This window comes from Gobio gobio (assembly GCF_949357685.1).
Source record: "Gobio gobio genome assembly, chromosome: 24".
Lineage (NCBI taxonomy): Eukaryota > Metazoa > Chordata > Actinopteri > Cypriniformes > Gobionidae > Gobio > Gobio gobio.
In genome coordinates, this window is record NC_137120.1 from 13,683,842 (window position 1) to 13,699,035 (window position 15,194).

Consider the following 15,194-nt stretch of genomic DNA (forward strand, 5'->3'; position numbering starts at 1 on the left):
CCATGTGATTGGTTGATTAGATAATTGCATTAATGAGAAATTGAATGGGTGTTCCTTATAATCCTTTAGGTGAGTGTATATGCATTATGCATTAAATGTATCATGCTTACTATTGTTATATTGATAGACTTGTGATACTCACCACTGACAGTAACATTAAATATCTCTATTGTAGTCTTTTGTCTAGAGATGCTGAGTTTATATTGTCCTGAGTGTTTGATTCTGGTGTTTCTGATGGTCAGAGATCCAGTCTTTTGGTCCACCTGCAATCTCCCTCTGAATCTCTCATCATCAGTGACAAAAAATGAAGTCAAGTCACCCTTTCGCATTATTTGAGATATGAGAGAGTCTTTAGGTCCAAAAAGCCACAGTATGGTATCATCGTTCAGTACTTCAGTAAGATTTGTGTGCAGAGTAACAGAATCTCCCTCCATCACTGTCATTGTCTCAAATTCAGTTTCATCTGTCTCTGAATCAGACACACCTGGAGAACAAACACAAGCAGTTTTACATTGTTAACAGACTGAAATCATTGTGTGAGCTGCTGAACAGACAAATCAGATTACTGTTCAGGGGTGCGAAATGTGTATCCTAAAAGCATCTTTAACCAACTACAATCACAAATTCCATTCTATATGAACTCTATTGGTAACGACAGAACTTGCAACCATAGTTGCTTTTGTGAGACGCACCCCAGATTGTGAAAAAAATAGGACATTTAAGAGTTTACAAAACAATACCCTTATGCAAAGAAAATATATTTCCTTATATATGAATGATCAATATGTTGTATATTAGAAAATATACAGAGTAATATATTGTGTAAATATATTACAATATATTGAATAATACATATGGAATTGCCACTTTTCATATAATGAAGAATATGTGACAATATACAGCATGTATGCATATATAATAATATTTGTATTACTAATTTTATATTCAGTAATACACTTTTTAACATAGATGTACATGTAATTTAAGATGTGGTACTGCATTTGCATAAATTTATTAAACATATTTACTCATGCAGTATATATACACATATAGAAATATACGTATCATATAATAATAATATATTTCCTATATTCTAAAATGATTTATATGACATATGTTTCATATGTTTTCATATAGCTAGTTAACAATAACACAAGCATACCTGCATGTACAGAAGTATTTAGCACAGAGACTATAATTATGCTGAAGAGAGCACAGCCAATTCCTTTCTAAAATAAGTAAAATATTGTCTTAAAGGGATAGTTCACCCAAAAATGAAAATTATCCCATGATTTAGGCTACCCATGGTTTTTGAAGTCCATAAAAGTGCATCTATCCATCATATAACTGCTCCACACGGCTCCGGGGGGTTAATGAAGGCCTTCTGAAGCGAATCAATGTTTGTGTACGAAAAATTGGCCGGAAACGAGATAATTTACTTTACACAAACGCATCGCTTCGCTTCAGAAGGCCTTTATTAACCCCCCAGAGCCATGTGGAGCACGTTATATGATGGATAGATGCACTTTTATGGACTTCAAAAACAAAGCAACATTCACTGCCATTATAAAGCTTGGAAGAGCCAGGACATTTTTATATTAATTAGGCTATAATGTATATATATATATATATATATATATATATATATATATATATATATATATATATATATATATATATATATATATATATATATATATATTAGGCTATATTATATTCTGATTGTGTTCGTCTGCAAGAAGAATGTCATATACAGCTTGAGGGTGAGTAAATCATGGGCTATTTTTTATGTTTGGGTGTACTACCTTTAACTCTCATTTAACAATCAGAAGCAAAGCACGCTGGGAACAAGAAATCTGCTGTAACTCATTCCGTGAATGTATGTGTGAACATACATTCACATTTATATGGGAACATGTGTGCAATATGTGTACACAATTTAGGATAAAACTTTGTGAATAGGCCTATTACATGTAATGCTATTTTTGTCTTAATTTCTTAATACTTTTATCAATATATCCATGGTCAATGCATAGGCTATATATTGAAAAATATAAGCAGTAGTTTAAAAGGAAATATATAGCCTAATATCTCGCATTACATTTTGCGTATGCCCATTTATTTTTGTTACCGGTAGCCTAAGCATAAAAACAAGAACGTGTAGCCTTAATAATTCCTCTGCATAAGCGATTGAAACTTATTTTCATATCTTGAAACTAAATATAAATAAATGTTAATCTTAGTTTACTGTATACAGTGAAGATGCATTCTCTGAATCAATAAAGTCTTAATCTTCACGTTGCTTCTCAAATATCTTCTCGGGACAAAAATACTCAACAAGAATTAGATTTTGTTGCAGTATGCAAAGCGTTATCTCTGTCGGATGTATTGCTAGCACCGCTCAACTTGGTATGCGTATGTAAAATACGATTTTGTGTGTTTACCAAACTAGACTCGATCGATGAAGTTTACAAATCATTTAACGTAGAAATTACTTCTCAAATGGAAACCGAAAGTAAAGCAGGTTCAAAACTTACCGTAGATAAAGAATAAAAACAGAAAGAGTGATAGCATCCGCATGTTTTTGTAGAGCTGTGAAAATCTGGATTCAGTAAAGATGAACAATTAGGTTATTTTAGAATCTCGATGTGTTTGTTCGTCGTCTTAGAACTACGCCCAAACTTGGCGCGGTTCACACACTCCTCAGCGAGTTTTGAGGAGTGGTATGTTGACATAACTTCACTGTAAACCCACATGAAAAAGTACTATAGTATATTATAGAAAATTACTCAGTAAATACTAGTGTTTTTTAACCATATATACTATAGTAAATTAGCAAAGTGTAGTAAATACTACAATGTACTACACTTTCCTATAGTAGGCTGTATGGTTCAAAAACACTAGAGTAATTTTACTATAATATACTAGCCTACAGTATTTTTTAATGTGGGAAGAAGTAAGCTTAATTATCGTTTTCATTGTTGCAACAATGGCACTTCTTAACTAATACGTTTCCATTGTATGGACTTATTAAATGTATGCTCCAAAACGTTTAGCCTAATTTAAGTGGTAAGAGCTGTCAATAACTTGCCAAGACATCCGCTAGTCAACCCGCTGGGAACGCCTACTAGCGAACCTGTTTTTTTAGAGGGGTTTGCTGCGTGATTAGAGTGGTTGGCAAAACAAAGGAATATGGTTAACGCTTTTATTTTATTCTTTGTGAGCTTGTGGCGTCTGGTTGGTAAGTTATGAACGATTTTCATTATAGTGTTTCTCATAAAAAAGTGTATTAATATATTATCACTTTAATATCTTTATAAACGTATAGACCTTCCCTGCGTCAGGGTATGGGGAACACATCTCAATTTGTGTAGAAGGTGACCAGTATCTATGTATTTTACACAACTACAATTGTAGGCTACAATTTTTTTTGAAGACTTTTAAAGAAATTAATCAAATAAGTCACAAAGTGAATTATAAGTAGTCTACACATACAATAAGTTGTGGTTTCTTAAATTTTTGCAAGGCAATGTGTTTCCTCAATTTTAAGGTGCTGTATGTAAGTTTTTGACTGTACTAAAGCATAAAATTACCATAATACATGCCTGTAGCCAGCCTGTGAAATTAAAAATGGTGAAATTAGACAAAGGTTTATTAGTTTGCCTGATTCATTTTGTCGGTAGTTTAACATTTCAATCCTAAAACCAAATATGAATTGTTTAGTTTAGCTACTTACATCTTATCTCGCACTTTATGACCATTTAACTGAAGCATCCAGATAATATCATTGGGCCGCTGCACCCAGGCAGCAAAGTTCCTTGATTATTACGCAGGAATGAGAATATACACTCACCTAAAGGATTATTAGGAACACCTGTTCAATTTCTCATTAATGCAATTATCTAATCAACCAATCACATGGCAGTTGCATCAATGTATTTAGGGGTGTGGTCCTGGTCAAGACAATCTCCTGAACTCCAAACTGAATGTCAGAATGACAAAGAAAGGTGATTTAAGCAATTTTGAGCATGGTTGTTGGTGCCAGACGGGCCAGTCTGAGTATTTCACAATCTGCTCAGTTACTGGGATTTTCACGCACAACCATTTCTAGGGTTTACAAAGAATGGTGTGAAAAGGGAAAAACATCCAGTATGTGGCAGTCCTGTGGGCGAAAATGCCTTGTTGATGCTAGAGGTCAGAGGAGAATGGGCCGACTGATTCAAGCTGATAGAAGAGCAACTTTGACTGAAATAACCACTCGTTACAACCGAGGTATGCAGCAAAGCATTTGTGAAGCCACAACACACACAACCTTGAGGCGGATGGGCTACAACAGCAGAAGACCCCACTGGGTACCACTCATCTCCACTACAAATAGGAAAAAGAGGCTACAATTTGCACAAGCTCACCAAAATTGGACAGTTGAAGACTGGAAAAATGTTGCCTGGTCTGATGAGTCTCGATTTCTGTTGAGACATTCATATGGTAGTGTCAGAATTTGGCGTAAACAGAATGAGAACATGGATCCATCATGCCTTGTTACCACTGTGCAGGCTGGTGGTGGTGGTGGTGTAATGGTGTGGGGGATGTTTTCTTGGCACACTTTAGGCCCCTTAGTCCCAATTGGCCATCGTTTAAATGCCACGGCCTACCTGAGCATTGTTTCTGACCATGTCCATCCCTTTATGACCACCATGTACCCATCCTCTGATTGCTACTTCCAGCAGGATAATGCACCATGTCACAAAGCTCACATGTCACGAATCATTTCAAATTGGTTTCTTGAACATGACAATGAGTTCACTGTACTAAAATGGCCCCCACAGTCACCAGATATCAACCCAATAGAGCATCTTTGGGATGTAGTGGAACGGGAGCTTCGTGCCCTGGATGTGCATCCCACAAATCTCCATCAACTGCAAGATGCTATCCTATCAATATGGGCCAACATTTCTAAAGAATGCTTTCAGCACCTTGTTGATTCAATGCCAAGTAGAATTAAGGCAGTTCTGAAGGCGAAAGGGGGTCAAACACAGCATTAGTATGGTGTTCCTAATAATCCTTTAGGTGAGTGTAGTTCCTAACCATATTGGTCTAGAAAATCATAACTTTTCATTTTCCGTCGGTCTTAGTACACGATGCAACTACAGAAGAGTCAAGTTTTAAATAGGAAAAATATCAAAACTCTTTGGTCATTTTTTGAGTGAGATGCTAACGGTCTAATCAGATTCAATTATCTATGGTAAGCTATGCTAAAAGTGCTACTGCCAGACCCGGAGATCGACTGAATGGATTCGAAAATGGTAAAAGTCAACTGTTTAAAGTCCCTGTAAAGGCAATTCTGAGATTTGTTTCTAAACACATTATAAATGTTAGAAATGTATTGCTGAAACACATTACAAAGACTGTGAACTATGAAGTACTGAATTCAGAAGTTAGACCGTTAAACAGTTTTTCACCGTTGCTGTGTTCAGGATTTTCTGGGCGGGGCTAAAACGGTGGCTCGATGATGCACTGGAGCCACCGAGCCTGGCTCCTCCCCTAACACGATCATAACTAGAGCACATTCGCATCAGTTCGATCGCGAGTTACTGTTAGTACTGTTAGTTACTATAGTCAACAACTTACATAACAGCTTACAAAACAAAAACGATGAAGAAGTGGATTAATTTTGTGAATAGCAACCTTGATGGAGAGCTGAGGATCATCACAGACACCTACCTCTGCAGTGACTTTACACCGGATCGTTTTACAAACTTTCACCGGAGACAACTGGGATTCACTGATAATCCGCTGCAGAACCGACTATCCCCCGACCAGGCCTTCATCCTCCCGTCCCGCCGACATCTGGTGCGTCGTGAACTCGTGATCATAGACTCGTGATCAGTGAGTGTTGTCTTGTGTGCAACTGCAGCTTTCCCGCGAGTGGGCGTTATTTCGGCACCGACAGCCGACACACCCCCAGCGTTTGAGAGCAGAGAATGCTGCTCATTTTTTCAGGTTTTTGATAAGCTATTTTATGTACTTCCCGGAATTTTTTATGATTCAAATTTGGCTTGGTGGTTAATAACACATTTATCTGTGGTGTGAGGAACTCAGAACACATGTTTAGTTTTGACTTTACAGGGACTTTAACTCTAGGGGAGTTGTAAAATTAGCCTATTTTCAAAAATAGTGGAGTGTTCCTTTAAGTAAGTAGAGAGAACTCAGAAAAAACTTTAGTTTTAAGTTAAGTAGATTGACATTTTTAAGTAATTGCAATTTAATAAAATTAAGTTAGTCCAGCTTAAAATAACACATTTTATTTTACTTGTCAGAATAACTTTTTTCAATTACGCATAAAGTTCCCTTAGTTTTAAGGCAACGGATTTCTTAATTTTTTTAAAAGTTAAGTGAACGGATCACTTTTTACAGTGTAATTTAATGCATTCGTTTTGGGACCTGTTGAGAAAAAGAAGGAAGTCCGAAACAAAGTCTTCATGAAAGTGAGTGCTGGAGAAAAAACATCTGGCACTGAATTCCTAAAGTTTATTAATCTCTAATAATATTTCTAATAACATTCACAGAGGAAAATATCTGCATAATGCAAATCACTATAACTTATATAGTCTGTTACAAAATATGTTCCCTTTTTTCTGTAGATGTGACAAATGAAGTGAAGTCAGTGTCAGTGATGGAGGGAGATTCTGTCACTCTACACACTGATGTTACTGAAGTACAGAAGTATATGTTTATACAGTGGATGTTCGGAAAGACCAGAATAGCTGAAGTCAGCAGACTCACACAAACCAACTTGACGTATGATGGTCCGGATGGGAGATTCAGAGACAGACTGAAGCTGGATCAAACTGGATCTCTGACCATCACAAACACCAGAACCACAGACTCTGGTCTTTATCAACTAACAGTTATCAGCAAAGAGACCAGCTACATGAGCTTCAGTCTCACAGTCTATGGTGAGTGGAGAATAATATTAAATGTTTATTTTCTGCAGAATTATTGTGTATCTTGTTATATAGTGTTCTTTTCACTATTGCTCCATTTTATGATATGTGAATGGCTTTGGTTCCATTTAAAGTATTAATTCACTATAAATAAAGATCAGAAGTGTGTGATGAGACTGACGTCACAGTAACATCTGTCATTATCAGAGTCTGCACAAAGTACTTCATCACCAGAAGGATCATCAAGCACCATTTTACTGTCATCCAGCTGTGCAATGAACAATTCAACCGTCATCCAGACTGAGAATGTCAACAATACTGAACTCCATCAGCCGTGTCCAGGTACGTGTGTTATGTCAGTGCTATTAGTTATCAGAGGTGTTGTTTTAGGTCTCTGCTGATGGGTGCTAAACCATCAACCACATAAGCCAATTCAAAGAGCAAGATTTTATTAACAACACATTTATGCATCCGGCAGATGCTTTTATTCAAAGCTCCTGACATGGCATTCAAGGTTTATGTTTGATCAGGTATGCATTCTTTGAGAAAGATTGAACTTTGGCACAAAAGAGCATTTGGTTTTTATGTGTGATTTAACTGGAACAGAGAACAGACCGCAGATGAGCGACAGAGACGTGAAGCAGGAGTGTGAGCGTGAGTGGAGGTGTTGCTTTAGAAAACATAAGTGCTCGAGGCAAAAAAAAAAAAAGATCTTGAAGAAAGAGTCAAAAAAAACACAAAGGCTTCTAAGAGAGCTGAGGTTAAAGAAGACTTTTAGAAGACTTCAGAGATTATATTCATTATTTTAAACAATACTATCAAAAAGTAGTAAAAAATGAGTTTTTCTTTTTTTTCAGACCACATCCACTGTTGTGGTTTTACTGAAACCGTGATTCGATTGGTTATCTCTGCTCTGGTGGGCGTGGCTACTGTTGCTGTGCTGGTTTATGACATCAAGTCTACAAGAAGCGAGCTGATCAGAACAGAAGAGACCGGATATCACCGTCAGACCCGTGGAGTAAGATCAGACCAGTATGAAATGAGAAGAAGGTTTAGTTCCAGATATGTTTGCTAAAGTTTGCTGGTTTAATCACGAAAATAAAACATGCATTAATACTCAGAATTCCTATACTAACACAGCTGTTTATTAACAGATTGTCTTTCATCCATTGTACATTTACTGATTATATTTGCACTGTATTTGTATTGATATATTAAATGAATGGCTGCAAACAATTACCCTAAACAAAATAATAATTAGCACCACATGTGGTGCCATAGAATTATCTCATAAGCTATTGTGTGTGTTGAAACCCTTGAAATGACTCTTGGTGAATGTTAAGGTGACTTTTAATAAAGATTTCGTTTTACAACAACTATTGTACACTTTTATTACACCCTTAAACAATATAGTTCAAATAGAGGTTGTATGTGACTCACAGAATTCACATGATACACTAGCAGCTCCAGAGTTATTTACATCTGTACAGCTGTGGTTTGATCTGACAAGCTGTGAACGAGTCCAGCTCGTAGAGGAATTAAGGATATTGGGAAACAAAAAAACAGTTCAATTTGTTTAATGGCAACAGACCTGATTAATAGGAATTAAGCAAACTTTTATGCAGATTTCAGAACCACATAGACTAGTTCCCATGATTAACAGTTAATAGATAAAGGCTATAAGTATGTTTATGATGTTTAAATTGTTTCAGAACTAGGGGTAACCGCCTGCTCTCACAGTGATGCGCTACACAGAATTATGTTTTTTTCCTCGTTCAGACATCATGCCCATGGACCGTTGGCTGAACGTCTGATGCATAAAATTAAAATGGTACTCACTGCAGAGTCAAATGATGTCTAGCTCAACCTCTCTGGACGTCTAATGGGGTGGAGAGATACAGTTGTGGGTAGTGTTAAGAGTGTGGTTGGATATTCAAGCTCCTCCCATTAGGCCCAAATTACATTCGCTCCTCCTTGCTTGACGTCTAGTGAGGAGGAGCTAGACGAAAACTCCACCCACATGCTCTGCAATGAGCAGCCTCTCCAAGTGTAGCATTCTTTATGGTCCATCTGGAAACAAAGTTATCGTGATGCCAAACCCTCTCATGGAGTAAGGAAGCTGTTGTGTTTACAACTGTGACAGTGAGCACTTAAAGGTCCCATGGCATGGCATTTTTCTATTATTTTATAATGTTTCCTGAGGTGTACTTATATTGTTAGTATGACTTTTACATCATAAAATGTCATAATTTAGAAATAAAAGGCATTTTTTCTATCCTGCTGTTTGCCCTGTGGCTGACTGCCCTGTTTCAAGAGGCGTGTCTGCAGTGAGACTTCAATAAAAACGCCCACTGTTGTGATTGGCTGACATCTTTGCATTTTAAATGAGCTGAGGGGGCGTGGTTTAACGAGGTCTACGAGGCACGAGCAGGCACGAGCTGCTGCCAGAGAGACGGATGGACCTGAGTTCACTTCACATCAGTTCTCAGCATGTCTGAACTGTTGTAGTTACAGCATATACTTCAGGTTATTAGTCTATTTCTAGTCGGAGGGACCGTCACTCATGTCAGAAAGTTAGTAACTTTAGTAAATTATGGATCAGCGCTGACTGGAGACGCGAACCGTTTAGAACGATTCAGTCCGATTTGGTGAACTGATTCGGTTCACTAAAAAGAACTGGTTCAAAAGAAAGATCGTTCGCGAACCGGACATCACTAACGTACCAGAGAAGGAGCTCAGCGATTGCTAACAAAGTTATTTATAGTAACTACTGAGTTATGAGAGAGCTGTCAGTCAGCGCGAGTTTATTGTGTTTGTATTTGAGAGTTCTGAATAAACACGAGTCCCAGTCACACCGAGTCCGTCTTCATCATTATTACCAACTTTGTAACACATGCAAAGTACCATTACAGCTGTCGAGATGAATGAGTTAAAAGTAAGTGTTGATAATAGCATTATTTTTAAAATAAAATAAAAGCGTCAGTGACGCGCGTTGAGTACACAGCGCAAACAAAGACACAACAGCAGTAATCGAATGTAATCCAGTTTATTGTGGGGCTAGGCTGGCTAGCCCGGATATGCTCACGCTTACCCCCCTTCTGCTTAATCTAACGCTGCGTTTGGTGCCTCCGCTGTGGGCCAGATGCAGTACTGGGGGTCGGGGATGTTGAAGGCCACCGGCCAGTGCAGCCCGAGCTTCGGCGTGTGTGAGGCCGATGTTGAGCAGAAACTCATGACTGTATGCACATTTTAGAACCGGTAGACGCGACGAGGACGTACAAAAACACTGACTCACAAGATAGAAAACGATACTCGGTTACTTAACGTAACCTCGGTTCTCTCTAGAAGAGGGAACGAGTATTGCGTAAGTTCCTTACGCTACGGGAAAGTATTCTTTCTTCGAGATTTCTGAAAAACCCAAAATTATCCTTAATTTTGTAACATTGTCAACGCAGTGCGGCAGCCTGGCAGACCATAGCAGGCTATTCCAGCGTGCTATTGGCTGCTCTGCTGGCAACTGCAGCAGCCTATCGGTGAGCCCGCGTGACGTGGCGACCAATGAGGGCGCTTCGCGCCCACCTGGCTTCATTTGCCTATAGGTGGGGCGTGGCCACGTGTATATAAGCAGGGCTCACGGGCTGCATATTCGGTTTTCTTAGTTCTGAAGCGTAAAAGCCCGCGGGGCGCACGGCAAGGAACGCAATACTCGTTCCCTCTTCTAGAGAGAACCGAGGTTACGTTAAGTAACCGAGTATCGTTCTCTTACGAGAGGTTCTCTCGTATTGCGTAAGTTCCTTACGCTACGGGAACATATTGTCAACGCCGTGCGCGCCTCGCATACAGCATATGTATCCCAGGGAACCGGGGACCATAACACTGCTCGGGCAGGGTGGCCGGTAAAGAAAAACGGGCCACCACATATACAGACACTTCATTCGAACTGACGGGTGGTTTACGACGGGTGGTTACAACACCCTGTCCCATGAATGAGGGAACGGCACCTGCCGGTCTCCTTCAAATTCACCACACCTTGTCTCATGAATGAGGGAGCGGCAACGCCGGTCGCCTTCAAATTCACAATATCTTGTTATATGAGTGAGGTAACGGCACCGCCGGTCACCTTCAAACTCACAACAGCTCGTCTCGTAAATGAGGGAACGGCACCGCCGGTCTCCTTCAAATTCACATGAGCCTAGTACCGAACTTACTACCAGTATGTGAGCTATGTCTGCGCAGAATCACTGGGCAGAACCAACGGCCCTATTGAACTGATAACACTTTCGCCTGTAAGGCAGGAACTTCCAGATTGTAAAATCTCACGAACGTAGACGGGGAGGCCCAGCCTGCCGCCATACAGATATCGTGGATGGAAATCCCTCTGGCCCAAGCCCACGAAGAGGCCATGCCTCTGGTGGAGTGTGCTCTGACACCTAGCGGGCACTGCAGGTGTTTGGAAGCGTATGCAGTTGCAATCGCGTCCACTATCCACCTGGACAGGGTCTGTTTCGAGGAGGCGAGACCTTTAGTGCGCCCACCAAACGAAACAAATAGCTGCTCAGAACGCCTGAAGGCGGCGGAGTGTGTGACATAAACCCTCAATGCCCTGACAGGGCAGAGGAAATTGCCACCGTCCCCCTCATCGGATGCTGGCAGAGCCGAGAGGGAGATAATCTGCGCCCTGAAGGGAGTGCCGATCGCTTTGGGGACATAACCATGCCTCGGTCTGAGAATGACCTTAGAGTCATTAGGACCGAACTCCATACACGTCGGGCTCACTGAGAGCGCGTGTAGATCCCCCACGCGTTTCACTGAAGCCAGAGCTATCAGAAACGTGGTTTTCAGCGAAAGGAACCTTGGTTCCACAGTCTCGAGCGGTTCAAAGGGATGAGCCTTCAGGGCCTCTAGGACCAAGGCCAGATCCCATATAGGAACCGACGGGGGCCGCGGGGGATTCATCCGTCTGGCTCCTCTGAGGAAACGGACGATGAGCTCGTTCCTTCCTAGCGTGCTACCTAGCGTCGTCTGAGCGAACGCTGCTATAGCCGCCACATACACTTTGAGCGTGGAAGGGGACCTGCCCAATTCCAAAAGCTCTTGGAGGAAGGAGAGCACCCGCTGGACCCCACATTGCTGTGGGTCCAATCCCTTGGAAACACACCACTCAGTGAACACCGACCACTTAGAACTATATAACCGCCTCGTCGAGGGGGCTCTAGAGTGTGAAATCGTGTTCATAACCCCTTCGGGCAGGTCAACGGGTATCCGTTGGTCACCCATACATGCAGAGACCATCGCTCTGGATGGGGATGCCAAACTGAGCCTCCTGCTTGAGAGAGAAGGTCTGCTCTCAGCGGAACTGGCCAGGGGGGTGAGTGCGACAGCTTCACCAGCTCTGGGTACCAAATCTGGTTCTCCCAGCGCGGTGCTATAAGGAGCACCGGACGGCGCGTTTCCCTGATTTTCGCTATGACCTGGGGCAATAGGGAGATCGGCGGGAAAGCATACAGCGGGAGGCTGGGCCAAGTTTGGGACAGCGCATCCTCGCTTTTGGACAGAAACGTCGGGCAGCGGGCGTTCTCTTTTGTTGCAAAGAGGTCGAGCTCCGCTCTGCCGAACAGGCGCCATACCAGCTGGACTGTCTGGGGGTGCAGGGACCATTCTCCTGGGAGAATGAGGCCCCTGGACAGCTTGTCCGGGCCCACATTGAGGTGGCCCGGCACGTGCGCAGCTCTCAACGAGCGCAGCGAGCTGTGTGCCCACACGAGCAGGCGTTCTGTCAGATTGCCCAGACCTCTGGACCTGACACCGCCCTGCCGGTTCACGTAGGACACCACTGTGGTGTTGTCCGACCGGACTAACACATGGTGTCCTCGTATAAGCGGGAGAAACTGCTTGAGCGCGTTCTCTACCGCTATCATCTCCAAACAGTTTATGTGTAGGAGTTTTTCCTCGCTCGACCAAAGGCCAGAGGCTGATCTGCCCTCGAAAACGGCGCCCCAACCCGTGGTGGAGGCGTCCGTCGAGATGACCTTGCGGTGTGAGATGGCTCCCATCGTCACTCCCCTCTGGTACCAGTCGGCTACTAACCAGGGCTCTAGGGCTGACACGCAGCCCTGAGTCACTCTGATCCTGAAGCCACCGGACGCCCAGGCCCTGTGAGGCACTCGGGCGTTTAACCAGCATTGCAGCGGGCGCATGCGCATTAAGCCCAGCTGGAGCACAGCTGCAGCTGAGGCCATACGTCCCAGCATCCTCTGAAACAGCTTGAGAGGTGCGATTTTGCCCGGCCGAAAGTACGCAGCCATGCGCCGAACTTGGCGCGCGCGATGGGGTGACAGGCGGGCTGACATTGCCACAGTGTCCAGATTCAAACCCAGAAATGAGGTTGATTGCGTGGGCACTAATGAGCTCTTGGTCCAATTGACCGTGAGCCCTAGGCTGTCCAGATGGCTGAGCAGCATTGCCCTGTGGGCGAGGAGCTCGGCCTCCGACTGCGCCAGGATGAGCCAATCGTCCAGATAGTTCAATACTCGCATCCCTCGATTTCTCAGAGGAGCGAGGGCCGCGTCCATGCACTTCGTAAATGTACGGGGTGCTAGTGACAGGCCGAACGGAAGGACGGTGTATTGATAAGCCTGGCCGTCGAAGGCGAATCGTAAGAATGGCCTGTGACGCAGCGTTATCTTGATTTGAAAATATGCATCTTTCAAATCTAGGGAGATTAGCCAGTCTCTCGGGCGAATATGCGCGAGGATCTGCTTGGTCGTGAGCATCTTGAACGATCTTTTCATAAGAGCTTTGTTCAGACGCCTCAGATCCAGAATCGGTCTGAGCGACCCATCCCTTTTTGGCACGAGAAAATACCGGCTGTAAAAGCCTGACTCGCTCATAGAGTGGGGAACCGGTTCTATAGCCCCTTTGCGCAGCAGCGTGGCTATTTCTGCTCGAAGTAGATGTGCTACTTCCTCGCTCACTCTCGTCTCTGTACGCGCACAGAAGCGCGGAGGGCGGCGAGCGAACTGCAGAGTGTAGCCGTGCTTCACTGTTTTCAGCACCCATTCTGATACACCTGGAATGGCTTCCCACGCTCTCGCGTGCGCCACACGGGATAGAACGGCCTCCGGGCTCGAAACGCCGCGCTTCGCGGGTTTGACGGCCCGTATAGGAGGGGCGGGCGCAGTGCGCGCGCTCTCTGTGCTGTGGGCCAGCCGATCGCTCGCGATGGCTGGCCGCCCTACACACTGCATCTCTGCCGCTTCGAGCGGGGAGTGGCTTGTGTGCGGCCCTACACTCATCGCTCCGGCCACCCTGGGCGGAAAATAAATGGTGTGTGGCGCGGCGCGTGGCGCCTGAGGCATAATGTTCGCGAAAATGTGTGAGCGCGTTTGAGCGGGCACAACTCTTACGCGTGGAACATGACCGGTTAAGAGTGGCTGTGTGACAGCGCGTGTGGTGGTTAGTCGTGGACGCAAACAAGCGGACACGTGACCTAACTCTAGCACTCGAGCGGCCGGTGGCCGCTTTATGTGAGTGGGGGACACAGGGTTTATAGTGCTTGTGTGCAGGGGTGAACACAGAAAAGTGGGCACATTTACTGCATTTGAAACACATACGGCGCGAGCCGTGCGACCAGAAATAATGCAACTTTTGTGATTTCTCTGGTTCGCCGTAAAAACGGCGGTTATTGACAGGCGAGAAGGCATTTTTGCCGGCTCGTTGGCTGCGTGAAATCCATCTGCAGCAGCCACAGTGGTGGGGGCTGACAGGAAAAAGAGTTTTGACGGTGGTCCGGCCGTGGCGGGACTTAACCGTCGTTTCTCGCCTCTTGCTAGGAGGACTTTGGAGGCTCGGGCTTCAGCGTGATCCTAGGCCGGGGGCCCCGAGGTGGAGGCGGCTTACCACGGCTGGAAGAGCGCGATCTGGGGCGGCCGCTCGGTCTTCTCTGAGACGAAGGGGGCCGCGCTGGGCGCTGCGCGGAGCTCGTTGCTGGCTGGTCACGAGGACGGCGAGCAGCGGAGCTATTGCTAGCGCCGGGGCGTCGAGGCAGGAAAAGGTTCATGGCCTGCGTCGTTTTCTGCACTTCGGAGAAACGGTCGACGATCCCCTTGACCGCTGGTCCGAAAAGCCCAGACGGAGAGAGCGGGGCGTTTAGGAAGGCCGCGCGCTCTGTTTCTCGCATGTCCGCGAGCGTGAGCCAGAGGTGGCGCTCAGCTACCGTGAGGGAGGCCATAGAGCGTCCGAGGGCCTGTG

At 44.0% G+C, this 15,194-nt stretch overlaps 2 protein-coding genes across 4 annotated transcripts in view; one reads left to right on the plus strand and one right to left on the minus strand.

The window, feature by feature from the left end:
- Positions 1 to 2,746, minus strand: part of LOC307120932 (uncharacterized protein) — a 27,015-nt gene extending 24,269 nt beyond the window's left edge. The window contains exons 1-2 of one of the 2 annotated variants that reach the window (XM_079808208.1): positions 2,538 to 2,746; positions 143 to 484 (exon numbers count right to left, since the gene is read on the minus strand). In XM_079808208.1, coding sequence (XP_079664334.1) covers positions 143 to 484; positions 2,538 to 2,580 — 385 coding nt within the window. In that variant the 5' untranslated portion in view covers positions 2,581 to 2,746. The remainder of the gene's footprint in view (positions 1 to 142; positions 485 to 2,537) is intronic. The other variant, XM_079808209.1, reaches the window with a different exon arrangement.
- On the plus strand, positions 1,723 to 8,315 carry LOC307120934 (uncharacterized protein). Of its 2 annotated transcripts, none has more exons than XM_079808218.1 (4): positions 1,723 to 1,763; positions 6,642 to 6,956; positions 7,152 to 7,286; positions 7,802 to 8,315. In XM_079808218.1, the coding sequence occupies exons 2-4, from the start codon at positions 6,674 to 6,676 to the stop codon at positions 8,017 to 8,019; spliced, it is 636 nt and encodes a 211-aa protein (XP_079664344.1). In that variant the 5' UTR covers positions 1,723 to 1,763; positions 6,642 to 6,673; the 3' UTR covers positions 8,020 to 8,315. The 2 variants fall into 2 exon arrangements, with proteins under 2 accessions (XP_079664344.1, XP_079664343.1); XM_079808217.1 differs by lacking the exon at positions 1,723 to 1,763 and adding an exon at positions 3,127 to 3,241.
- Positions 8,316 to 15,194: the final 6,879 nt, after the last annotated feature.

Excerpts from the sequence above, each read along its gene's own strand:
- LOC307120934 (XM_079808217.1), top strand. The coding sequence starts at position 3,193 with ATGGTTAACGCTTTTATTTTATTCTTTGTGAGCTTGTGGCGTCTGGTT. Across the intron at positions 3,242-6,641 it reads GAGCTTGTGGCGTCTGGTTG|ATGTGACAAATGAAGTGAAG; the intron begins GTAAGTTATGAA and ends TTTTTTCTGTAG. Across the intron at positions 7,287-7,801 it reads ACTCCATCAGCCGTGTCCAG|ACCACATCCACTGTTGTGGT; the intron begins GTACGTGTGTTA and ends CTTTTTTTTCAG.